General features: G+C 42.0%; 1 protein-coding gene and 1 pseudogene across 2 annotated transcripts in view; both read left to right on the top strand.

Moving 5' to 3' along the window:
* UST (uronyl 2-sulfotransferase) overlaps positions 1 to 27,787 on the top strand; it is a 288,030-nt gene that overhangs the window by 198,198 nt on the left and 62,045 nt on the right. For both annotated transcript variants that reach the window (XM_068550775.1, XM_068550776.1), the window contains exon 6: positions 27,588 to 27,685. In XM_068550775.1, the coding sequence (XP_068406876.1) occupies positions 27,588 to 27,685 (98 nt within the window). The remainder of the gene's footprint in view (positions 1 to 27,587; positions 27,686 to 27,787) is intronic.
* LOC137769688 (serine/threonine-protein kinase 3 pseudogene) lies at positions 641 to 1,703 on the top strand (annotated as a pseudogene).

The following is a 27,787-nucleotide window of genomic DNA, read 5'->3' as shown; positions in this document are numbered from 1 at the left end:
CTCAAGCCTGCCAGCACTGTGGGAGGACAGGGTAGAATTTGCCCTAGAATGTTTCTGACTGAGGAAAGCAGAAAGCATTTGTCCACTGCTTTCATCGTGTGTTGTCAGGTTCACCTCATGAAGCCTTAACTCCCCGCACATCTGGGCTGTGCACACATGGGTGCCATGTGGGTTCCTCTGGGTGTAGCACTGGGAACACAAAGCAAGGTTGCTCTCAGGTTACTTCTGCGTGAATCTCATGGCTGCAGCAATGGCTAGAGTAAAAAGTGGCCAAGAGGACGGGAGGCAGGGCACAAGAGTGTCCAGTCCAGCTGCCAAGACTGTCGCTTCTTCCTCCTTGACGTCTCTCAGATCATTCCCCATCAGGGTCACCAACAAAGCCCTCCTCATGTTCCACCCAGATATCTGCAAAAGCCTCATAGCCGGTCAGCCTGGCTCCAGTTCATCTTCCAACCCACAGTCATAGCACCTAGTGTGCAAATCTGACATTGTCCTTCTCCTGCTTAAAACTCTTCTGTGTCTTTTTGTTCCCTAGGTGTAATGTCAGCTATCGATATTGTTATAATATTATCATAATACTTAGGGTTGTTTGGCCTGAGGCGACCCAGCACTGGAGCATGCAGGCTCTTTGGTGGTGCTAATGGCGGACCCCGGGAGGGCTCACGCCAAGGAGCGCTTCCCAGAACTTCTGCTGGCAGTGTCCTTGTCCCCATGGTGAGCCACAGCCACCCCCCGCCTCTGCAAGATACCCTCCAACACCAGCAGGGAGGCCTGGCTCAGTCTCCTACGGAGTCACTGCTCCTTCCCCCTGCGTCCCGATGCGCACACTACCCTGTGTGTGCCCTTCATGAGTGGAGTCTCTGTTTCCCCGAGTCCTGTCGAAGTCCTGCAGTCAAATCCTGCTAGCCTTCAAAGTCTGATTCTCTGGGAATTCCTCCTCCTGTTGCCGGACCCCCAGGCTATTTTTATGATTCCCACAAACCCACCACCAACATTCAGGAAGCCGGAACTTTGTTCTGATGATTTCACCAATTTTGTTAAAAAGTGCCTAGTGAGGAATCCTGAGCAGAGAGCTACTGCAACACAACTTTTACCGCACCCTTTTATCAGGAATGCAAAACCTGTATCAATTTTAAGAGACTTGATCACAGAAGCTATGGAAATCACGGCTAAAAGACACGAAGAATAGAGCGAGACTTGGAAGAAGAAAATTCGGATGAAGATGAGCTGTATTCCCACACCATGGTGAAGACTAGCTCGGAAAGCGTGGGCACATGAGGCCCACAAGCACGATGAGTGAAGGGGCCCAGGCCTGATTGAACATAATAGCACAATGTTAGAGTCTGACTTGGGGACCATGGTTATAAACAGTGAGGATGAGGAAGAAGAAGATGGAACTATGAAAAGAAATGCAACTTCACCACAAGTACAAAGACGATCCTTCATGGATTACTTTGATAAACAGGACTTCAAGAATAAGAGTCATGAAAACTGTAATCAGAATATACATGAACCCTTCCCTATGTCCAAAAATGTTTTTCCTGATAACTGGGAAGTTCCTCAAGATGGAGACTTTGACTTTGGGCTTCCCGGGTGGCGCAGTGGTTGAGAATCATCCAGGAAGATCCCACATGCCGTGGAGCAACTAAGCCCGTGCGCCACAACTGCTGAGCCTGTGTGCCTAGAGCCCGTGCTTCGCAACAAGAGAAGCCACCACAATGAGAAGCCCGCGCACTGCAATGAAGAGTAGCCCCCGCTCGCTGCAACTAGAGAAAGCTCGCGCACAGCAACGAAGACCCAACACAGCCAAAAATAAATAAATAAATAAATTTATTTTTAAAAAAATTATCATAATATTTAACCAAAAAGCATCACAACCGCATGTGAATCTACAATTATCTCAGTAAAAAACTTCAATGAAAAAAAGCATCACAAACCAAGAGAAAAAAGATAGGTTAACCAATGAACAGTATAGGAAAAATGCAAGTGAGAATGAGCCAGTTTTGGAAACAGGATGTGAGAAGCGTGGTTTGATTAACACGTATTTATTTAGGAAAGCAGTAAGTCAAGGCTGGCAGGACAGGACCAGATTACTGAGAGTCTTGAAAGCTGCAGAAAGGACTTGAAAATTCATCATAGAAGGCAAGACTCACCAAGCGTCTTGAGCAAGGAATTAAATGTCAGGATGTGAAATGCTGCTTCTAAGTTGTGTGTTACACTTAGAAAGACCTTCTTCGCTCTGAAGCTATTAAAAAAATTCTCCATGGTGTCTTCCGGGGTTTTTGTTGTAATTCCTATTGTTTAATATAAAATCTTTGATCCATCCTGCTGTCAGGTGTAACATATGAATCCAATATCTTTTTTTTCCGAGATGGTTAACAAATTATCTCAACAACGTTCACAGAATAATTTATTTTTTCACACTAAAGTGTCGCCTTTACCATATAATAAATTCTTATTTTTGGAGGGATCAATTTTTTGACTTTTTATATTATTCCATTGATCTGTGTCTTTAAGTATAGTAGAACACTATTACATATATATATGTGTGTGTGTGTGTGTGTGCGCTCTTGTGTGTAAACTAATATATAATCACATAATATACATTTTATTATATAATAGACAATAATATCATCAATACAATTAATGTAGCATACAATAACTATTATATACTAAATATTTTATTATCTGGTAGGCTCTAATCTCTTCTCACTAATCTTTTCCCCTAACTGTTCTAGCTCTTTTGTCTTTGTTGATTTTTCTATAGAAACTTTAAAATCAGCTTGGTCAGCTCTCCCTCCCCCCACATACATCCCCAGAAAACATTAAGTTTTAGATGGACTTGAGAAGCACCGTGGGAGACCTTGAGTGACACTGCATCTCCCACTGTGCTCACTCTTAGCCCTGTGTGATCAGCAGGTTCGCCGGATGAGTGTGATTTCTCCTTTACTTGTGGAAACTAAGTTGAAGTCAGCAAATAAAACCCCTCACTTGAATTGTTCTGACTTAATATGCATCTGAGACTTTAACTTGGTCACTTCCAGCTGCTCCCCTCATTAAATTCAGATCACTAATATCATACATTAGTATATGCCTTTTACCTTTGTGTGCAAACCCCAGACGTGAAAGCCTGAGTAATTCATCATTTACTTTGAATGGTGGGTTCTGTTTCTGGCCCTTCACAGGTGGGCTCCTCCTGTCGCACAATATTTCTTTCTTTCCATTAATACCTTGGCTCTGCATCTTCATCGGGTTCTCATGTTCAGTCTTCCGTGGGCATCCTGCGAGAGTTTTGTGCAGGCAGTTTCATGCATCTTGCCTATTCTATGTTTGCCCATTCTGATCACTCTGCAATTGAAAACATTTGAATAATATACATACATCATCAATATACCATTACCCTGATTTGTTTTGGAAAGTTCTTCTCCTTCATCCATTCAGTCCAATCTGCACTGAAACCCTTTTTATTTTGTTTAGAATGTCTCTCAACGTCACTCACCCTCTCTCCATTGCCACTGCCATTAGCACTGTCTTTAATGTTTTTCAGCACTGGAACAGGCTCCTAACTAATCTCTGATTCAGCCACTTTCTCGCTCTTTCACCCTGTATAGTGCTGCCAGATTCGTTTTCCAAAGCAGCACTTCACATCCTGTCATTTAATTTCTTGCTCAAGAAGCTTGGTGCGTCCTGCCTTCTGTGATGAATTCTCAAGTCCTTTCTGTGGCTTTCAAGACTCTCAGTAATCTGGACCTATCCTACCAGCATTGACTTACTGCTTTCCCAAATAAATGCTAATTGAACCAAGCTTCTCACATTCTCTCTTGAGAACAGGCTCCTTCCCATATCCATTCTTTTCCTTATGTTGCTACCCTAAGCTGGAAAGTCTTCTTCTCGTTTCTCTCTCCATCCATATCCTATCCATCCTTCAAAATCTCATCACCGTTCTCTCTTGATCCCAACCTCTGGGTCGCTGTTCCTTAGTACCTGACTGCTTAACTTGATCCTCATAACACAGTCTTATGAGATTATTATTATGTTATCGTGATCTCAATTTAATGACTAGCCTGTTGCTCAGGAAGGTTAAGCAACTTGCCCAGAGTTAAGTTACACCCATGAAGTGAGGAAACTAGGATTCAGACTCCGGCAGTCTGGCTTCAGAGGCCATGTCCCTAACCACCATGCTGAACTGCCTTTTTTCATCCTGTGTGACTCTCAGCTTGTTTCCTTAGTCCTTTCTCAGCCTGACTGTCAAGTATTCCACCTGCTGTTGGTCACGTATCATCTTCCCTGCTTTGTATACATCCCATTTATTGCTTCCCTGGAGCCCATCATGTAGGAAGGACTTAATAGGATTTACTGCATATGCGCAGGGAACTTAGCGGCCTTACTCACCAGCATGTCTTCAGCACCTAAAAAAAGTTTTTTTTAAAATAAAAAAAACAGGATCTGACACATAGTAAGTGCTCAAAGATTATTTGTTGAATAAATGACTAAATGAATATTGGATTGATTCACAGTTTGATAAATATATGACCATGTCAGTGTATCCTTCTCAAGTTTCTCCATTCATATAAATGTGCACATCTGTATTTTATGTACAGGTCTCTCAGTTGCCTCTAGGCCATGACTGATGATTAGCTGGATTTTTTTTTCTGGATAAAATGGATGCTTAGTTGTTATCAGCTAAGTTAGTTGTTGCCTCTACGGATCTAAAGGCACTTCCCAGGGCACGGCAGGTCTTGGAGTTCAGCTCTCTATTATAGCTGATGAAATTAAGTTACACCAATTTAATTAGACTAATATTTTACTATCAAAAGCAAAAAGAAACACTTTTGCTAGGTTTAGCTGCCTTAGCAGATAGTACTTTTAAACTTAAGGTCTATAACGCTTGTTTATAAGTAAATAAAATGTTATCGATAATCCAACAAAATTTAATTTTTAGAAGTGTTTCTTCTTCGTGAAAAAGTTCTTCTAACCTGGAGAAGGGCACTATTTGCTTTATACCCTATTCCTGAAGACTACTTTGGTTTCTACTTTTCATCCAGTATCAATTTTAATATTTTGGCTAAAAGATACCTCAAGTAATCCTCTCTAAATGTTATTAGTGGAAGTCAGACTTCTGCAGAGCAAAATCTGTATTTAATTTATTTGCAAAGCCACATTTAACATTGAGAATTTTAAAATTCCGTCAAAATAAATGATTTTACATCAAGGGCTGAATTAACACCAAGTTTTCAAAAGGCTTTTCTTTTGAGAAATTCAAAGCTTCTCATTAAGTCTTACAGTCTTCCAAAATTGTGCTGTTCTCCAAGATAGCCTTATTAGTCCCATTTTGCAAATAACAAAATTGTGGCAAGAAGCAATTAAATATCTTTACCAGGGTCTATTGGAATGGTGTCATACTGGGTAGGCCCTTGACTTATGATCACACCATCATTGGTAAATTAGAAGAGGCTACAAACAAAGAAGGAAGAAAAAAGATTAGCAAGGAGGAAGGCAAACGTAAGAACAGGATTTGTCATCAGGGCCCTTTTAACACGGGGTCCCAGGGAGTTGAGAAAAGGGAGGAAAAAAAAAAAAAACAGATCTTAATTAATCATAGTACTTTTCAAGACAGAAAAGAAGCATAGAGGTTATCTCATCTCATCCACTCATTTAAGGAGTTAGGACTGGAGCGTGAAGGTTGGAAATACCACATGGAGTTGCCCTCATTATGATGGTGTTGACTGTAAAGGCTAAGCTAAATCAGGTATTTATCAGAGAAAGTGAATTTAGAAATAGAATGTCATGAACAAATTTGTGAAATATAGAAAAGTCTGAAAAAGGTGTATGTTAAGTTCTGGAACAAAATTATGAAGCCCGGAAGTGATGGCCATCTCCTAAACTTTTCCAGTCTCTTGCTCACCAGTCTACTGATTATGACAGCCTAGTTCAGTTTCATGCTTGTGCAGAAAAGGAAGACACAGTCATCTCAAGATGACCAAATCACCATGGTGGACCCCCTGTCACCACCCCCGCCACACACACACACACACACACACCTACACGTGCTCACTCACACCCTCACAGTGACTGAAATTGACAGCTTTTTTTTTTTTTTTTTAATGTTAAACTCTTCTTCCTGGGTTCTTTTCTTTAATTATAAATAAAACTGGTAGGTCTGGCATTTTGTTACCAACATCTTTTAATGAACCTACCCATCCACAAGGTTATGTACATCTTGTGCATAAATGTTTGGACTATTTATATTCTGATATGGTTAATTCATTCTCTCTTTCTTTCAACAAGTACTCAGCACCTACTCTGTAGCCAGTGCTTTGGCAGGTACTGAGAATGCAGTACTGAAAAACACAGATGTAGTTCCAGCTTTCATGGAGTGTATAATCTGTCAGGGAAACAGACATTAAACAAGTGACTGGAAGAGGTGATCAGGCTGTGGGAACAGTATGTACGTAAATCAAGAGTCCCAGGTACTACAAAACTTATATGGATGGAGTTTAGAAGGCAGGGCACAGGGGTATGCTGTGCAGATGGAAAGGTGGGCAGGGGCAAATACATCATAAGTATGTGAGGCTTTATTCTGAAAACAATGAAAAGTCTCAGACAGGTCGAATTGTGGTCGGGGAGGGGGGCGTGACATGATAGGATTTGCATTTGAAATCTTGTGCAAGGGGAAGATGCTTGGAGTAGGGCAAGATAAACTATTTTGGTTTGGAATAGAATTGGCATGGTAGAGGAGACTGATAGGAATGAAAAGATTAAGACACATGTCTGAGGAAGAATCAGTCATTGCTTCCTGAGTGATTGAATGTGGAGCTGGAGGATGAGGGGAGTTAAGGAAGATCCTGGGTTTCTGGTTGGAGCAATTCGATGGAGGGTACTACTGTAGGTGGGGAATACAGGTACAGAGGGGCGGGAAAGATAAGTTCTGCTTTGGATATGCTGAGTTTCAGATGCTCATGTGAATGGAGACATCCAGCAGTCAGAAGAGAGGGCTGGGCTAAATATATAGAATTGGAAATTATCAGTATCCAGAGAAAGGGTAATTATATATACCTATCTATATATCTACATCTATATCTATATCTATATTCCGTGAGGGGTGAGATCATGTCTGGAGCAATGGCGGCGCTCACTGATTATTTGCTGAAAGTTGTTGAATGGAAGCCATTTGGTGAAATCCAGGATGAGGATAAAGAGCCTGTGGGTCACCCATTTTTTAGCACTCTTTGAGGAGTGGGAAACAAAGGAAACAAGAGCATCAGTCCCAAGAAGAGGATAACATAGAGATGTGGCATCACAGAATCAGAGGGAACAAGTTTTGAGAAGGGAGGATGGTTCGTCATCGTTGGAAGTGGCTAGGAGGGGCCAGCGAAACAAAACTAGAAAAATGGAGATAGTGATGGAAGTGTTGGTCTGCATGGCCCTGATGAGGTAGGCAGAGGCACCCCTGGGTTGATAGTCATCGTCTCTCCTAAAGAGGATGTTCTCTCTCAGGATCACTTACCAGGGGAAGCAGTAGGTCCTCAAGGGCAACGGAATCCCACATGACTCTTCTTTTTTTTAAAAAAAAATTTATTTATTTATTTATTTATTTTTGGCTGTGTTGGGTCTTCGTTTCTGTGCGAGGGCCTTCTCTAGTTGTGGCAAGCGGGGACCACTCTTCATCGCGGTGCGCGGGCCTCTCACTATCGCGGCCTCTCTTGTTGCGGAGCACAGGCTCCAGACGCACGGGCTCAGTAGTTGTGGCTCACGGGCCCAGTTGCTCCGCGGCATGTGGGATCTTCCCAGACCAGGGCTCGAACCCGTGTCCCCTGCATTGGCAGGCAGACTCTCAACCACTGCGCCACCAGGGAAGCCCTGACTCTTCTTTTTTAAAAATTAAATATTTATTGAGAACTTACTATATGCACAGTCTAAAGTGATTAGCATGCTAAGTTCCTCTGAGAAGCAGAAGCCAAGATGAGATTGGACATGCAGAGATTTATTGGGAGAAATGCTGGTGAGGGAAAAGGGAATTGGAAAAAGACATCATACCTGCTGTAGGTCTGACCCCCGTGAAGAACAGAGAAGGAAGAATTGGGTAGGCAGAAGCTCAGACTACAGTGCAGTTCTAATAAAGTTTTGGCCAAGCCAGTGGGGAATCTTCAAGTCAAAGTCATCCATCGGAGGAGTCCTGCAGCTTGCAGGAATGGGCCTGCAATAACCTCTCTGCCATTCTTTGGCTTAGAGCAGCCCGTGGCCTCAGCAGGAATGAGGTGATAGATTCAGAGCAAAGCATCTCGGACCATTGGTCAGTTACTCTCCCGACAGCAGGAGAGGTTCATACCTGCCACACATACATTATCTCATGTAATCTTTACAGCATCCCTCTAAGATAAATATTATTATGCCCATTTCACAGATGAGACACTAAGGACTACAGAAGCTATGTAACTTGCTCAAGTTTACACAACTAGTAAGAAGCAGAGCCTGGGTTTCAACCAATGGTGTGCTGGAGCTGGCTTGGACTGGCTCTGAGCAACTGTTAAATTTTCAGGAATTGTGCTATTTAGTTGACATCAAGATGGTGGCTTGAATTTGGCCATGGTAGGCGTATTTACACCATGGAAATCTGCAAATGCTATAAATCAGGTCTTTGTTTTTTCAGGAAGGGTGGTTGTTATACATTTACCAGCATGCCACTGATTTGAATCCAGGTCATCTGACTCCAGAGTTGCCCCTCCAACTTCTATATTACAGACAATTCGCTTAATGATTTTCTGATTCATTTCTGATACCAAAAATTCCTTAAGCCACCCTCCTTCCTCTGAATCCCTGTAGCAAGGGTTGTCATGGCCTGTGTTTTGTCCTCCCTGCATTTCATCATCACTGTTGTGCGCCCTGCTCCCTACCTACACAGAAACTTTCTCCAGGATAAGAAGAAAAATTATCTTATACTTCCTTGTATTCCCGCCCCTGCCCACCACCCCACTGCTGAATAAGTATTCACCTTCAAAGGTAACACTGATATATGTACATATCTCTACTGATGATTAGGGATTGGTAATCTATGAAATTATGCAAAATGTTGGATCCTGTACAGTTATATCTGTTACCACTCATATGAATTCCTGCATCTTACATTTATAAAGGCAGACACTACTGGAAAGTGTGTTTCAACCTCAAGATGACCTTTGAAGAGGACTGTAACATCCATTACAGCCCAGTGATGTAATTGATATGCTTCCTGCCTACTCCCACCCACAGACCAGAGGATATATTAATTTCCTGCCTGCCTGGCCACTGGCAGCTTATTGTGAAATTGTTTATCCTCCCAGCTCTGCACTCTCCAGCCTGGGAAATAAAATTTGCATGCTGCCTGTGTCATGTGCTCCAGAGTCTGAGAGCACAGCATCTGTAGAGAACAACCCAAGAAAGGTTAGGATGAAAAGAAGCCCAGGGACTTTGGCCACTGTAGAGAGTAATGTGCCCTAAGTGTCCCTGAGAGTCAGAAGACTCAGGTTTCAGAGTCACTTCAAACTGCAAAATATGTGAGCTACTAAAAATATTTCTAGTGCACATGAACCAGCTGAGGAAGAAGCTTATGCCAGGAAGCCTGCTTCCAGATGAAAAAGCAGGTCTGTTATGACAGCAACCCTTGCCCGCAAGCAAAGCTCTTTGAAATCTTTTGACATTGCAAAAGAATCTGTAAATCACCACTTCTGCACCACTTCCAAAAACGTTTTTTCCTTTTTAATTTATTTCAAAATACTTTTTAAATAAAAAGTACGAGAAAGGCCCTTTTCTTGGCACTTGGGACCATCAGGGAATGGGACACAAATTGCTATTGCTGTGGAGCGCACGTTCAAGTTTTATTCCTTGCTTCAACCCTCTTCATCTTCATCGCGTGTGTATGTGTTCATTTATCAAACGTGTATCATTCAGCCAAACAGGCACTGGGCGTCTGCTCTGGGCCACGTGCAATGGTAAGGGCTGAGGAAACAAGATAGACTTTGCTCTTAGAAATACAGTCTAAGGGGAGAGGCAGGCACATAGCCCTTGGGTCCTAACACCAGGGCATTATCTACAGGCATCAGTGGACGGCTGTGGAGGTCATGTCCAGGAGGCTTCCTGGAGGAGGTGACACGAGTTGAGTCTTGCTGGATAAGTAGAAGGCAGCCAGGCAGAGAGGGAATAACTTGAAACAGCTTGCTGCACGGGAGGAACTAAAGGCAGCAAAGCTTGCTGGGGCATAAAGGATGAGGCGGGAACAGGAACCCAAGATTGGACAGGTAGGCAGAGCCTGCATCATGATGTCAATTCCCTGGTTAATTTCATTTATTTAAAAATCAGCAACACCCTAAACTTCCTGACGTTCATTTCGGCTGGTGTTCTCCATTGAAAGACAGGCAGGAAGCCAGAGGAGGCCGCCTCTCTGGTCTCTAACCTGCAGGTGTAGACCTGCGAGGTGATGCACTGTCTCATGCTCCCTGCCCCCTCCCAGCCACGCCCCAGCCCTCTGCACTTCAACACTGCAACTCGCCTCTTTCCATTGCCAAATCCACTCTTCACAGGAGACTTCTGCCTGTTTCCAAGGATGCAGCTTGTTTGTTCCTCCTCCACATTGCCCTGCTTCCGGGTAATTCATGGTAATTCACTGGCCCGTCAGGCAGCAGCTCAGAGCCTGCACTCTCTCCCACCCACATTCCAACACCCCTTTACCACCACCAGTGAGTGAGCCAGGAGTGAGCTTTACAGCCGCTTCTGCTCCTCTGAAATGGCCCTTCTAGAAATGTAGGATCCTCATCAGTCCTCCATCAGCCAGTAAAAATGGGATAATAGATGTTCAAAGGCTTTGAAAATACAAGAAACACATAATTCACAGTGTTCTTGTTATTGGAAGCCTCTAGACTGCTAAAGAAGCAATTTATGGCTTTGTGGGAACTTCATGAAGGTGGAGTTCTTTGACCTCAGCAAGTGCCCCCAAATAAAAACCTTGGTTAAAAAGTTTAAAAGGTTCAAAAGGATTTAGGACAGTGAAGGGAGGGAAGAACCGAGGTGGAATATTGAAGTCAGAAATTTCAGGGCCTTCCCTCTTTGAAGGAGTAGCTAAGCCACAGCAGAAATCCAACAGCTGGGTCTCCATTACTTTTTACAAACTGCATTAGCATTTTACCAATACTGTAGACTGATTTGACGGAGGGCCAGGGTATTAAGGGGAAAAAAAGTAACCCATGAGACCCTTACCAAAATAATGGGTAAACAAAAGTGATTGGACTTTATCCTCGTTCAAATAAACTGAAAACAACTTGGATTGCGTTAATAGAAGCATCTGTTCTAACAACAGCAAATGCAGATTATGTGTCCCCAACTCTGTCCAGTGTCTTTCCAGGTTAACAGATAACTTACTAATTAAGGCAGCCACATTTACTCTTCCAAAACGGGACCTGTAAAACTGAGACATCAAAGCCCAACCAGGGCCATTGACCATTATCATTTGAGAGGTGAAGGCTCTGTCTAATCTTCACATCTCTTCCTCAAATACAAGAGTTAATAAGTTGCCAGTTCATATGGTAAATAACAAACTTTCCTGAGCTTTTTGGTAATCAGTGAGTTTTTACTTTATTAATTCCACTCTTCTCCATTTGTAATTTAGATGGAGGAACATTTAAGTCAATGGAAATGCAACTAAAGAAACAGGGCCACTTTGTGAAGAAACTTCACTATTAAATATAAAAAAAAAATATGTGTGTAGGGTAATAAAGTTCAAAGACCATTGCTTCCTTTGTTCTTTTAATATTTTATTTGGAATTTGGCGTTAGAGTCAGGACAACCCACAGTAACCAAAATAGACTTTCATATAAAAAATACTAAAAAGGGTTCTACACCAAAATATTTTTCTTTTTATCTATTATATTTTAATTCCTTATATCTTTTATTTTAAAATATTTATATTTGTGTGGCAGATTTATGGTTGCTTTTTTTTTTTATTTCAAGGAATATTTTATTTAAAAGGTTTTCCGCATGTATGAGTTAGCTGTGCATACTGAAAATGTAATTTTAACAGACAAAAATTTTCATATACTCTGTGGCTTTGAACCAAGGAGTCCATCACAAATGGAAACGACACCCAAAAAACTATCTTTAGATCTGAAACTTAGAGCTAATGTATATATTTACACTAAGAATTTCTCTTCTTCATTGGGCTTTTATCTTTGGGTTTCTTCAGGAACTTCTCATTTGTCTCTTTATTATCCATTTTCCACCAAAACAAGATCATACACTTCCATAATCTCAGCCATTTTAAGTTTGGTATTGTCCTCATTTTATAGCTGATCCTTACACAGGTTTAGCAACTCGCCTTTCATCTTCTGTAGTATAAAGCAGATCATCCTTTTCCAGTTCCTGAGGCCACCCGCACTCTTTTGGCTCCTGGCCTTCTTCCGCCATCTTGAAAGGCAGCGATGTTGCAGCTCTTTGACTCTTTCTTCCTTAATCACGTCTCCCTCTGATTATGGTTGCTTTTTATTTTCCTTTTTTTGCTTAACCGTATATTCTGTAATAAACATGGGTTGATTTTATAATAAAAATATTGGAGGAGCAAGCCTAAGCTTTGACACCAAGGAGATCTTTCTTGCATTTGAATTTGAATAGTTAAGCAAATTAGTGCATTAAGGTCGAGAAGCCAAAGAAAACATTCAGGGACAAGTTAACTGGATGCTACTTCTCCATTTACCTGTTTGACCTCGTTCACATGACACCAGGGTGTTCTCATGGATAAAATTATAATCCCAGATATACAGACTTTCAGATTCGTATTGTCCGTCTTAGCGCACAGAAGCTTTACTTTGGGGATTTTGCAGAAAATTCTTGTGTTTCAGTCATTTGCCTTTTCTCTGTGAAAGCCAGTAGGGAACAGTAGTAGGCGCTGATCATCCCCAGACCCCCAGAGAATAGTGCTAGGAGGCTCTGTATTAATTGATTGAGAAGTTCTTTTAAAGCACCAACTTCTTTCTAAAACAGTTTGGATCAAATAATGAGACTGGCTGCGAACCACCATATTTATAAGAGGTGTAAATTTGAAATCTGCAGTGATGTTCTTTTAGGAGTCTGACCTAGAAGTGGAAAGAGGAGAATGGGCCAAGTTGATTCAGTGGGGCCTGGAACTGATGGTACTTCCTCATTCACTCGAGAAATGCTGGCTGAATATCTGCTCCGGGCCGGGTACCCTTCAAAGCCCTGGGACCGCTCTGAACAACACAAAGTCCCACCTCTCTTGGAGCTGATACCCTAGTGACGCGAGACAAATAGTAAACAAACAGATAGACAAATAATACGCAGTGGTCAGGTGGTGATAACTGTCCATGGATAAAGTCCAGGAGAGTCTATGAACTCCACTAGAGGAAAACTAATACCTCATTATTTTCACTAACTTAGCATTTCCTTCATTTTTGAATATAGGCAACAAGCTATAGCAGTATTCACAATACCTATAATGTCACCAATAGAATTCATATCTATTTTATATCAATTACTCTTACTGGAGATCTCTTTAAGTAACCATTCACACTACCATAATACCTGGATTGATATGATGGTCGATATTAGACCCACTGAGAAATCTTGTTATTTAATATTTTAACAAGCACATATATTACTTACCCCGACTTTTTAGAATTTTGATAAATAATTCAATATATTTGGTTTTCTTTCTACTATTATATGTTTTATTTTATACATTTAAGCACATTGATCTGAGAAGTGGGTCCTTAGACTCCACCAGACTGCTGAGAGGTCAATAGCAGAAATGCTTTATGCAAACTTCCCTTATCTCCTCACAGAGTTGAAAGGGCTGAAATTGAGTACAACTAATAGTTTTTACTGCTCCTTCAAAGACATTCTTAAGTTTAAAAAATTTTTGAAGTGTGTGCAGTGGTGAAGAGTACCATGATATCTAGTCAAGTCTGGTCCACTGTCTTTTCTTTTTTTAATTAATTAATTAATTAATTAATTTTTGGCTGTGTTGGGTCTTCGTTGATGAACGCGGGCTTTAGTTGCGGCGAGCGGGGGCTACTCTTTGTTGAGGTGTGCAGGCTTCTCATTGCGGTGGCTTCTCTTGTTGTGGAGCATGGGCTGTAGGTGCGTGGGCTTCAGTAGTTGTGGCACGCGGGCTCAGTAGTTGTGGCTCACCGGCTCTAGAGCGCAGGCTCAGTAGTTGCGGCGCATGGGCTTAGTTGCTCCGCGGCATGTGTGATCTTCCCGGACCAGGGCTCAAACCTGTGTCCCGTGCATTGGCAGGCAGATTCTTAACCACTGCACCACCAGGGAAACCCCTGGTCCACTGTCTTGATTCATGCTAATGAGCCAACCACTTATCACCACCGTTTTGCACCATCAGTGCCAATGTTGACACCATCAAAAATACAAATAACACCTTAGTATGATTATGAAAATAGTTTTGATCTTGTGGACCCCTAAAAGGGTCTCAAGTCCCACCAGCAATCTGTGGACCACACTTTGAGAGCCACTGTGCTAGATTAAGTGTCAAGTACAGAAATTCTTTTAAGCACTTGAAACCACCAAGGGAACTCTATTTGCATAAAAATATTGTTGGTGGTTGTTGTAGTTTGCTCTCCAACTCTTTGAAATGGAATTTTTAAAATCTTGGTCAAAAATAATCTTCTGTTGACAGTTTTGGATGGGCCAGTGCTGTAATACAAGTTAGGAAATACATCTTACGGCAGAGACATATGCCTCCTGTCAATATCCAATACGGAGGGTCTTCACCTCCTTCATGTCATGAACCGCTTTAGCAGTCTAGTGAAGCCTACAGACCTCTCAGAATAATGTTTTTAAATGCATAAAATAAAATACTTAGGATTACAAAGAAAACAAATCATATTGAAATACGGTTATAGCCCCAGACCCCTTTGTGAGGGTGGGGGAGTGTCTGTACTCTGTATTCCAAGTTAATAACCACCTGCTTCCCTCAGTCTTTACTGGCAAGGAGAAATAGCTAGGGATATTTGTTTTTTAATGCATTTGTTTCCATGTCAGTTGACATCTTAAATCCCCAAATTCTGACTATCAATGAGATAGATTTAGACCTAACAAGTCCAGAGCAAGAATGTGGAATAAGGAGAATGATTTTCTCCTCCACCTTCTATAAGACTGAGCAGCACATGCCTCCTGCTAAATCCTGACTCTTTCTAAAGGAGAACGGTCATGGGCTGCAGACAGAAAGATCTTGGGAACTGTCTCCCTAATAGTCTAGGACTACCGAGAATTCTCTGATGGGACTTTCTAAAATTTTGGTTACTCTTTTTGAAAAAAAGTAATTGTTTCATATCAATAACTCCCTTCCTTTTCTCTGCTTCTTAAATCAAAGCAGCATCCTTAGGCTTATTGTATTTTGAGAAACTATCTAGCCCTTAGTGCTAAAAGTGAAGAAGCAAAGAATTTACAGTATGGTTACCGAAAGAGTGAAACCAATCATAACCCCCTGGGGAAGTTTTCCACTCTTCTGGTGAAGGGTTTGTGGATTATTGAAAACAACTCATTTATCCACTTTCATAGAAGAGAATCTTGGTGCTGATAATTGAAAACAGCTGATAATCCAAAATTAACTGTATTTAGTCTTGGAATTAATAACGGTATTCTAGCATTATGACCTCCTCTGATTGTGTTTTTCTTGGGCTAATATTGAAATGAATTCTTTTTTTTTTTTTTTTATAAATTTATTTATTTATTTATATTTATTTTTGGCTGTGTTGGGTCTTCGTTTCTGTGCGAGGGCTTTCTCCAGTTGCGGAGAGCGGGGGCCACTCTTCATCGCGGTGCGCGGGCCTCTCACCGTCAAGGCCTCTCTCTTTGTGGAGCATAGGCTCCAGATGCGCAGGCTCAGTAGTTGTGGCTCACGGGCTTAGTCGCTCCCCGGCATGTGGGATCTTCCCAGACCAGGGCTCGAACCCGTGTCCCCTGCATTGGCAGGCAGATTTCTTAACCGCTGCGCCACCAGGGAAGCCCTGAAATGAATTCTTATTCTTTGACTTAAGGGTGGAGAGGTAAGTTGGTGATTTGAAAATATCCCAAGAATAGGAAGCCAGCCTGCGATTTTAAATTTGCCACAAATAAGCCACCAGGTGGCTATTCACCACTTCGTTAGTCAAGGGTTTCACTGTGGTCCTAGTAAGTCTTTTCATAAAGGAAATCATGCTCCCTATAAACCACAGCTCTCCTTCCGGACCCCACTACTAAGCTCTTTTAGTTTTCACCCTGCTTCCCTTGTGTTTCTCACTGCATAGCTTTCCTTCTAGGGGTGAGCTGAACTGTCAAGCCCTTGAATTTCCACGACTACTTTATCCAATGTTGCTGAATCCTTGATAGCCCTTAGTCAATGCACTCAGAAACAAAACTGCCTATTCACTCCTATGGTTCTCTCACCCAGTCAATTCTTAGTCACTCATGATTCCAGGGTCTTAAGAAACTGAAATTCCCAGTTCTAAAATAATCTAAAATAATCATTCTGGCTCTTTAGTTTCAATTTCTCTCTATTAAACCTGTTGTGGATTCTTTATGACCTTCTGAGTTGGGACTACGGGGCCACAGAAAGGAGAGGCTGTGAGCCTAAAGAAATCTACAGACATGTTGTTTATGCCCTGGATAACCAGAAGTTGAAAGTGTGACTTTTGTGGTTAGTTTTGGCCTCTTAGGCCAAAACTATTAGACTATTGGATGTGAAAGAAAGAAAAGGGAATTCTAAATCTCTTCAGCTGGGAAGGCAAAATCATCAAAATTCTATGAGGTTAAGACAGTTTCTGTGGCTTTTAGAAACTTGTGTGGCCCAAAGGAGTCATAAATAATTTTTATGGTGTAAAACCCTTGAAGAACGTACTTGGTTTCCCAGGAATTCCTGCCATTCTTACACTCACAAAGTCTCACGTCGGTGGAGAAGCTCTGTTGGAGCCTGATTTGTCTGCTCAGTACTACCTCCAGGAAATACTGAACTGTGTGGGGACTTAGCCTACCCCTGAGGCTTCTTTTAACAGGTGAAATGAACAGATATGAGGTGAGTGATGCATTTCTTTCCAGTCCATAATTCAACTTTGAAGTAAAATCTGCAGTGGTCCTTCTGATCTCTGGCCCAAGTTTTACCAGCATCTTTTCTTTCTGGTGTTACACGGAAAGCAGTCAAGTTAAAATGTATTTCCATGGTTTTATTAAGATCTAGAGTGGGAAAACTGTAGACCCATAAGATCCACTGGCAATCCACTCAAATGATATCATACTACCACCCCACAGAAAGCCCACAGAGTGGTGACCTATTTTTCTATGTGACTAGGTAGGAGAGAGGGCGGTGGATCTCTCCATAAACCTGACCTCCTGCTTATTTTAAGGGCTTGATCAGCATCTCAACATTAGTCGTGCTAGGACAGAGAGTCCTATTGACTCTATGCTTCCAAATAGAATCAGCATAGCCCCCTTTTGCAAAGATTGCTGCCATCTATGTGCTGGGCTGAATGCACAGGGCAGAATTGCCCACAGGGGGCTGGTTAACCAAGATAGCACTTTCAGAGCTCACGGCAGAGCTGCTGGTGGCAGAGGTCCAGCCACATGGCTTTTCTGGGCCTTGGAGACTAGAATCACAAAGCCCCAAAGTCATTATTTCTCTAAGTGGAGCCCACATCTGGAATGTACTTTTTCTAGCAGGGAGTGGGTTAGAGGTCATTTAATGACATTTCAGTCCTCCAGATGTCTACTAAAAAAAAGTATCTGTAATGATATATCTTCATCCACAATATCATTTAAGTATTTTTTGATTAAAATGCACCAGTACTTTCATTCTGGATTTCACTCTGCTGCTGAATTTTTTATGATGTTGTTTATTGAAAAACAGCACTGTCTTCTGAAAGCTTTTACCAGATTCCCATGGTGATTTGCTAGGCATAGCACAATACAAATTAAATTTCATCATCTTCAAAGGCTACTTTTATGAGCTATAAAAGAGCACCTGCCTGGCCCTGGGTGGGTACCGTCATACAGAGAGGAGACATGAAGCTTTTCTTCCAGAAGTTTAGAGTCTATATAATACTAATAAAGAAAATGTAGAGTGAAGATTATGCCATTTTTGTGTTCGTGGTATACTTCACATATCGGAACTTTCGGTGACACACTTGAAGCAATTAAAAGATTCAAAGCAACACCATTATAATAAAGTCACTGCTACAATATATTAATATCTTGCAGCGTCTGTAAGAATCCTCAGGAATCACACTGTTTGAGGTCTGGCTTAAACTGTGCTTTGGCCCTATGCCTCTGACATCTTCAGGAAGCAGAAATGATCACATTTCAATAAACATGTGACCTTGCTTTGGCATGGACTTGACATTTTACCAAGCTTCTTTCCTCTGACTCAGCAAGGTGCACTCCCCATATCCATCACACATTTCTGCACTCAGTATTCTTTCCAATAGAACTCCCTGAAGGAAAAAAATCATGAACAGCTCATACAGGACCCCCAAGCGAGATGGTATAGAGATTTCACTCTCGCTTGGCCCGAAACACGTAGCAATGATAGATAGACTATTTAAAAAGGAAATCCAAAGAGTGTCCCCATGCCTGGAACAATACCAGCGTGATGAGCCGTGGTGAAATCACAGGCCAGCTGAGCTCTGGTCCAGAATGGGGGGCAGCGGCAGCCAGGCACTGGGCTCCCTGTCAAGATGGGGGCCAGCACCAGGCTCAGCGCTTTCAGGGCCTGAGGTGGGGCACCACACCTCCCTCACAGTCAAGCAAAGAAAGCCAAACAAAACGACTGCTGACCCGTCACTGGGACTATGGCTTTTAAAGGGTAGACCTAGAGAGGTGGTAGAACAAAGCCACAGCCTATGAACAGAATAAACAAAGTTAAATTTACACTCAAATATTTTAGAGTAAAACTGCAGGATATCAAGGAAAAGGAAGAAAAACAGATGACCAGTGAAGGAAGCATAATTAGGCTGATAGCAGATTTCCCATCAGCAACAGTAGATACCAGATGACAGCAGAGTAATATCTTCAGAGTGCTGAGGGAAAAATAACTATCAACCTAGGATTTTATATCCAGCTACACAATCACTCTATAGACTTTTTCAGACATAGAAAGAGTTAACCACTTAACGACTTCACTAAAAGGATCATTAAAAGATGGATTATGAGGAGAAGTAAGGAAGGTGCAGGACACAGGATGCAACAGTGAATATAGCCATTCATTACCAACATATGTTGGTAAAATGAGTTAAATACTGAGTGCTAAGAGTTTTTTGTGTTAAAAAAGGATTAGATTTAGACAACATTGATAAGGTGGGATGGGCAGTGTTTAATGGATAATTAAAAATGCTAAGATCTTTCCAGATTCAGGAGAAATATAGAAAAACCAAATTACTTCAGACTTTACTAGAAAAAAATTAATCAAGTTTGAATGTTAAACATTTTTTTCTTTTTTAAAGTTAATTAGCTAATTAATTTATTTATTTTAATTAATTAATTAATTAATTAATTTTAAAAACTTATTTATTTATTTATTTTTGGCCGTGTTGGGTCTTCATTTCTGTGCGAGGGCTTTCTCCAGTTGCGGCGAACGGGGGCCACTCTTCATCGCAGTGCGCAGGCCTCTCACTGTCGCGGCCTCTCCCGTTGCGGAGCACAGGCTCCAGACGCGCAGGCTCAGTAGTTTTGGCTCACGGGCTTAGTTGCTCCGTGGCATGTGGGATCTTCCCAGACCAGGGCTCGAACCCGTGTCCCCTGCATTGGCAGGCAGATTCTTAACCACTGCGCCACCAGGGAAGCCCAATTTATTTATTTTTGGCTGCGTTGGGTCTTCATTGCTGTGCGCAGGCTTTCTCTAGTTGCAGTGAGCGGGGGCTACTCTTTGTTGCTGTGCGCGGGCTTCTCATTGTGGTGGCTTCTCTTGTTGCGGAGCATGGCTCTAGGCGGGTGGGCTTCAGTAGTTGTGGCATGTGGGCTTCAGTAGTTGTGGCTCATGGGCTCTAGAGCACAGGCTCAGTAGTTGTGGCACATGGGCTTAGTTGCTCCGCGGCATGTGGGATCTTCCCGGACCAGGGCTCGAACCCGTGTCCCCTTCATTGGCAGGCAGATTCTTAACCACTGCGCCACCAGGGAAACCCAAATGTTAAACATTTTTAAATGACTCTTCCATCAACTCACCTTTCTGACCATTCATTTATGAATGATTTCTTGAAATTCTGCACCTCTCCTCAGTACTTCTCAAGTAATGAGAGTATTTTAAGCTGCATTGTTATCGTTTGTATTTTTAAGCTGTCAGAACCACATATCTGGGGGAAAAAAATCTTAGAATGTTAAAAAGTTTAAGGGTAATCGTGAAAATAGTAGAAAGAAAATCTTTAGATTCTAAAGCAGAAGAAGAAAGGAAGGTGGTATTATTAAAAACTTTAAAAACCAACAGAAAAGAAAAAAAAGCAAAGAAAAAGAATAGCAAACAAAACACAAAGAAAGATGCAAAAATAAATCCAAATATATCAATAATCATAATAGAGGTAAATGATTACATTCATCTATTAAACAGGGAGAGGGAGTCATCTGTTGAAAATAGAGACTGGAAGTAAAGGGATGAGAAAAGGTCACCATTTAAATGCTAAAAAAAGTTTATAAGACAAATTTTAATATAAGGTAAGAGCATTAATAAAAAGGGACACCAAATGCAAGTAAAGGGAACCACTACCAAGAATATATTCTATATAAATGTTAGTAAAGTTACATTTTGTAAACTATAAGTAAAGGGAGACAGGCACAGTTATTTGTCAGCTACTTGAGGCCAGGGTGCTTACCATGATGCCTAACGTACAGTAGATGCCTTAATTCGTAAAATAATTAAAGAACCTTGGCATTGGTTTGTTGAAGATTTCAGCTTGAATTATTTAAACAGAACAAGCAACCGATTTTGAGCTACCCCAAGTTAAGAATCTCTGAAATCAGATTGCATTTGACCATATTGTGGCATCATAGATGTAAACTTTATGAGAAAATTCTAGTTGGAAGTTTAAAATTAGAATCCCAGGTGAAGTTTATCTTGTGTTTCATTTCTAATCAAGAGCACTAAAGGATTGATAGCCTTCCTCTACCTCTGTTTTCCTGAGTCTTCTTTCAGCTAGTCACTGAATTCAGTTCTCATAATTTATGATTCTATAAAATTTATGCCTGAAATTTTTTGTCAAGATGGACTTTCATAAAGTGTCCCACTTGTATAAAATTTAGGGTATCCAGTGGTTTCTTAAGTAACTCCCACTGGAGCTAGCCTCCGCTTAAAGATATTCTTTGTGCAGATATTCCAGACATTATATGTAGAAGGAAGGGACATGATCGTTAGCCAAAAAAACTATAATTATGAAAAGGAGAGACTGATAATGTATTCCACTTTTACTTTTGAAAACGTTTGTACAAAACTGGGTTGGGCCTCGTGGTTTTACACTAGAATCTGTAGACATTTATTTGCCTAATAAAATAACTGCACAATCTGGCAGAATTCTGCATACTTGGCAGCCCTTCCTGCCCAGGAGCCTGGAACAGCATTGGCCCAGCAGGTGTGGCTTTCAAAACGTTCAGAGAGTTGAATTCGGGAAGTCTGCCCAGCACCCCACCTGTGTACAGTGTGCCTTCCTGAAGGCCATGTTTGTGCCCAGCTTGTCATAGGTTCAAAGGACCTCTATTCATTCACAATTGATAATGAAAACTAAAATAATCAAGGGATTGACACTATACACCAAAATTATAATAAATTAAATTTCTCTTCAATAAAAGATGCCATGCATTTTTAAAGATATTTTTGACATTTAGAATATAGATACTCTATAGTGTTTAACACTATTGTACACATAAGAAACCTACTCTTCCCCTTGCTAGCATGGGCTTGGTATCCCCTCTTTCCTTAAAGGGTGAGACAGGGGGAAGAATAGAACTCTCAGCAGCCTGGACCCTGGGAAGGAGACGAAGAGGAAAAACGTTTTCTCATATTTTTGGTTTTTTCCACAAGGTGCTCTTTAATCATAGGACCCAAACAGTCATGACCCAGCTAGTAAGATCCGACTTCCTGGGCCCTACAATCAGAATCACCTGCTTACATAGGGCAAAGGGAGGGGCGGTGTGATGGGGGTCATGCTAGCTGTTCCAATATCCTGAACCTCTGCGTGCTGGCCTGAAGCAATGATTTTCAGATTTAGAGCATTTTTATCAACTGAAATCTTATACGGAACCCAGTACATAAATAAACCCAGGCAAAGCATAGCTCTTCCGGTTTTGCTAGGGCTGGGGGTGCTGGAGCCCTGCCCATCTGGCACAGCCCTCACCTCACCATGGGCCATATGTGTAGCTCAACTTTTCCTTTTACTGGAACTCCTTAAAGCCCTCCTTTCTGGGCCCAGGATGAGCCATAGGATTGGAGAGGGCTTGATGACGAAAGATCGTGGAATGAATGAGAAATATACTAGAGACTTCACTTATTTTGTCTTACTAAATGAAGAAAGTCCCAGGACCACTCTCAATTTGGTAAGAGGTGAGAGGATTTTTTTAAACGGGGACTGTGGATGCTTAGGATGCTGCAGACCACACTATGTAGGTTGTATGTGCTTCGTCTACTCAGAAGGCTCACCAGGAGTTACCTTGAACTTGCTGTCAGATCCTGAATTCTTCTCCAGCTTCTGGAGCCTTCCTTTCTCTACAGGTGGACTGGCATATACTAACACCCGTCCTGCCAGGAATTCCGCCACAACCTAGGCCTGCTATGGGGCCAGAGGAGGAGGCAGAAGGAAATTCCAGGCAGGGGACCCGGATGAGCCAGGCATGGAGTGACCTACTGGCCCAGTGTTGAGGCCCGTGAAGGGCAGCCAGGTTCTCAAAGTCACCAAGGTTCCTCTTCAAAATGCAGGATGAACCTAGAGTCTGTCCTACAGAGTGAAGTAAGTCAGAAAGAGAAAGACAAATACCGTATGCTAACACATATATATGGAATCTAAAAAAAAAAAAAAAAAAAAAAAAAAAAAAGGTCATGAAGAACCTAGGGGCAAGATGGGAATAAAGACGCAGACCTACTAGAGAATGGGCTTGAGGACATGGGGACAGGGAAGGGTAAGCTGTGACAAAGTGAGAGAGTGGCACTGACATATATACACTACCAAATGTAAAATAGACAGCTAGTGGGAAGCAGCCGCATAGCACAGGGAGATCAGCTCGGTGCTTTGTGACCACCTAGAGGGGTGGAATAGGGAGGGTGGGAGGGAGACACAAGAGGGAAGAGATATGGGGATGTATGTATATGTATAACTGATTCTCTTTGTTATACAGCAGAAACTAACACACCGTTGTAAAGCAGTTATACTCCAATAAAGATGTTAAAATAAATAAATAAATAAAATGCAGATTTCTAGCCTTGTCCCCAGAAAAACCTGTTAAATCAAGCTCTCTGTTAAATCAAGGTAGGGTCTGGGAATTAGCATTTCTTAACAGGTGCCCTACTTGATTGCTATTGCCACTGCCCTGTCAGTAAGAGTCCTTCAAAGCTTTTGAACAGAGGGATGAAGTGGATGAATTTGCATTTCAGCTAAGTTACTGCAGCAACTTTGTGTAGAATGTATTCAGGGAGAAGAGATGAAAGGAAGAGATACTAACTAGCTGCAAAGGAGCTGAGCAGGGGCTGAGGTGTGGAATGGATGGGAGAAGGCAGGTTAGAAAACCATTTGGGGGTAAGGCTGCAGGGTCGGGCCGCTGAATGACGTGGCCAGTGAGGGTGAGAGAGGAACCAGGAATGACCCCCAGGGATCTGGCTGTAGTGACTGGGGTTTCCTTTGGGCACTGAGGGCCCTTTGGCATTTGACAGGTGCATGTTATTCATCACAGTCTATCCAGTGAAAACGTTACAGGAGAAAATCAATTGAAGGTGATTTTGCTGTCCGATCAAAGTGGAAGAAGATGAACCCACTAAGGAAACCTAGAGGGTGTAAGTGTATGCTTTTAAAAATAGCACAGTTTAGAATAAATTTCAACCAAAATTGGTCTTTTTTTTTTTTTTTGTAGCTTTGGCAATTAAAAGGACTCAGTTATCTGGAATGTTTGCTCCTAGAGAATATCTCATTTCCTGAATAAATTGAGAATATGGGGAGAGTGGGGTCTTATGTTTAAACCCAGTCTTACAAGAGGGCTAGTCTTGGGCAAGGGAACACTTTGTGGGGTGCCATGGTAGCTGCCAAGATCCAAGGACCAGATAAGCAAATCGTAGATCAAGCACTGGCAAGCAGTCTGGCAAGCGGGCCAGCTTGGCTAAAGTTATCACCGTCATGAAGATCTTAGAGCAAGTCTTAAAATAAATATGAAGGTTTTCGTTTAAAACAACCTTATCCTAGAAGCACTGCATGGGAAGAAAAGATGAAATTGCATAATCATTTTAAACTATAAATGTACAAAGAGAACTTCAGTATAAAAAGGTGATTGTAAAACAACACAAGATAGCGAAGCCTAAGGGCCAAAAATAAAACCATTAACTCTGGGGGAAACCGTATGGCTCTGGGGGGGACTGGAGCAGAGCACCGGAGGAACAGCTGTGTTGACACTTGTCACATTTGGTTGCCCAAGACACTGAAAGGTCATTCACTGAAGTTCTGGGTTCCAGTAAGAGTGGACTGTGTGAGTGGCCAAGAGCAGCTTCCCGAAGCCCCGCGTCCTTGAGCTGCCGGGAAGCAGATCAGTGTTCACTGTGGCCAAGCCGTAGGCAGCTGAGTGCGTGGGTCTTCACAGCTCGTTTCCTGCTTCCGCTTGGTCTTACATCTGAGTCACCTTGTATGTATGTCCTCCTATAGCATTTCCATAAGATGCTTGTGGCCAACACCATCCATCAACCTAATGGGCTCAAATGGAACTCTTTGAAATCTCCTGCGACGTGCCTTGCTCTAAGAAAGGAAGAATTGTTAACAGTAATTCTTAAACTAGGAATTTATGTCTTCCCATAAATTGACCTTGAGAGGTTATGTGTGGATTCCAATAGGGAAACGTCCTTCCTAGGTCCCTGCAGTCCTCAGCCCTCCCCATCCCCACCAACTGATGCCCTCTGCCCCCTCCTGCGAGCCCCAGGCCAGGATCTCTGGGGACAGAATCAGGGTTGTGTGTCTCGGCTTGTTCCTTCTGCCATTTGCTCATTCAGTCACTGAGTATTTATTGCACCTCTGCTTTTTCCAGGCAGAGTGCTAAGTACTGGAGATGCAGTGAGCAGGCATCTGTGCTCTCCTGGAGTCACCACCTAAACAAACAATTACACAAGTTCTTCTTAAAAGGCCACTGTAAAGTGAACTCGGAGAAGCGCCCGCGCTGTGAGAGTCTCTGCAGGAGGCTTTGGTGGGCTCAGTTGCCCCGCCCCTCGTGTTAATGCAGGTCTCTGGGGGGCTGACTGTGTGTGGGGCAGATCTCTGGACACCCCCTAAATCACCACCATTTTACTCAGCCATTTGCTGTGAAATCTCGACCTCAGAGGACAGACCCGCCTGACCATGCTGGCCCTGGCCGGAGTCTCCTGTGCTCTGCTTCTCACCCAGCTCCTAGCTCCCTCCCTCTGACCCCAGCCCAGTTCCTGGGTCGCTCTGACCTAAGGCTCAGGTCCCTGGGGGAAGCCAACTGCCAGAGGATACCTGGAGGGTGAGGGAGGAAGGGAGGTCAGAGCATCCTCATGGCAAAGCCTGGTCACCCTCTATACAAGTTTTAGTTTGTTTTACAATGTGTAGATCTCCTTAAACTTTTCTGATGATAAAACTAAAATACATATATTATAATTAAAGCTAACATTTCAAAAACAAATAAAGTAAAAGTTCAATGTATTCCCATCTTCCATTACATGTACCACCGTAAATGACTTCTTTTAACAGTTTGGTATTTATCCTTCCAGATATTTTTGTCCTTATGTAAACACATTTTATTTTTAGGTTGTCCTACATGTTCATATTGTCCTATAATTGACTTTATTTCATCTGAAAACTCATCACAGACACTTTTCAGGACAGTGCATGTAGAGCCTCCTTATCCTTTCTGGGTGCCCAGTATTTCATCATAGGAATGTGCCATAACTGCTCTGTGAATCAATCCCCCATTAACGAACTGTAAGTTCTGCCACATTTTGTTGTAATAAATCTTATAGCAATGAATAGTCTTATACATACATCCCTCTGTGTCAGTTTCTTCTTAGAAAGGTATTTGGGGTCTAACATCATGCATTTTTAATGGGTTTTCAATGCAATGAAGTGCTCTTAACCACCCTCCACTTCATGCATGGCTGGATGGGCTGACGTACACCATTCCATTTGCTTCTAGTATATTCCTCTCTGGGAACTGTGCACCTGTGCTTCCCACAATAGGCTCAGGTGCTCAGCTGGGGTGTGTTTGTTCCTGAATCTCTTTATTCCAGTTGAATTTGTTACTGTAATTGTGTAATTTATTTAATTGGTATATAAACCAAAGAAGCGTGAGAGGGAGAAAGAAAAGGTTGTTGAAAAAAAAAAGATATTTAAGTTATATTTTCCAACTCCCAACTTGAACTAAAAAAATACTTTTAATAACTAACCATTTACCCTAATCATATTAGATTCAGTGGCTTCAACTGACTCATAAACTCCATTGACCATAGGACCATGTTTGCTGAGCTATATCCACTCGTAATTTGCCTTGCCAGTATTGTCTCTGAGAAAACATCCCATAGCTGTTTGGTTTGTTTGTAAATTGGATTATCTTTTCTCTTTAGAAATACCTAAGAACCAGACATGTCTTATCTAGGGTATCCAATGTAACCTGCCTTGATGAAAGCGGATTTTTAGCCCTTCTTTTCATGTCATTGTAAGCTCTAGTAATGCTGACAAAGACACTGCACTCAACCTCATAGAAGAGAAATTTTCTATGCGGAAATTCCAGATTTTCTATTTGGAAGTCACAACTGTTGCTTTTGAAAGTGAGAGAATGTCTATATGCAAATATCCTGCCACTTCCTAACCTAATATAACATTAGAAATGGTTTTACAGCCCTTCCAAAATTTACAAACCCTCTATGTGACTGTTGTAGGTACTTAACAAGTATTTGTTGGACATGTGGATACACAGGGAAACACATTTCTACAGGATTGGCTGTACAGGGATCTCTGATTAAGTCTGAATGAATTAAGTCATACTGAATTCATTCAACAAATATTTCTTAAGTGTCCACTGTATACTTCCCAGTTTCTCATAACTGCTGGGGCCACAACTAGCCACAGTCAGTAGAACTGCTCCAAGATGCTTGCCATCTAGCTAGAGACTTCAGGCCACTGGGAAACGCAGAAATTCATTTCACTCAACAGAACAAGCACTCCTTGAAATGCTCTGACCATATGTGTACGTGACCAGAGGAGCAGGCTGGTACAAGGCAAAAAAAGGATTTCATTTCTTCTCATGAAATCCATCAATTCTCTACATCTTCTCAAGGCCTTCCCGTATCATTAAAGTATCAATTTTACTTACACTGTATGACATTTGACAAAGCCCTGCAGAGACCGCCAGACATCTCACTGCTGTGTTTTCTCTTCTAGGACATCAATGAGTGTATTCTTGAAAACTATCCTGAGTGTTCCAACCCCAGGTTATTTTACATCATTCCGTATTTTTGTGGACAGCATCCCAGATGCAGGTAAAGACTGAAACAGGCTCACGACACGCTCATGTGGATAAAAGTGACAGGAGACCCACCACCTGGCACTGCGTGGGCGTCTCCTGCATCCCCAGTCTCTCT

Source organism: Eschrichtius robustus, chromosome 9 (assembly GCF_028021215.1).
Source record: "Eschrichtius robustus isolate mEscRob2 chromosome 9, mEscRob2.pri, whole genome shotgun sequence".
Classification (NCBI taxonomy): domain Eukaryota; kingdom Metazoa; phylum Chordata; class Mammalia; order Artiodactyla; family Eschrichtiidae; genus Eschrichtius; species Eschrichtius robustus.
Note: the sequence above shows the minus strand (reverse complement) of the source record. Positions and strands in the feature narration are given on the sequence as shown.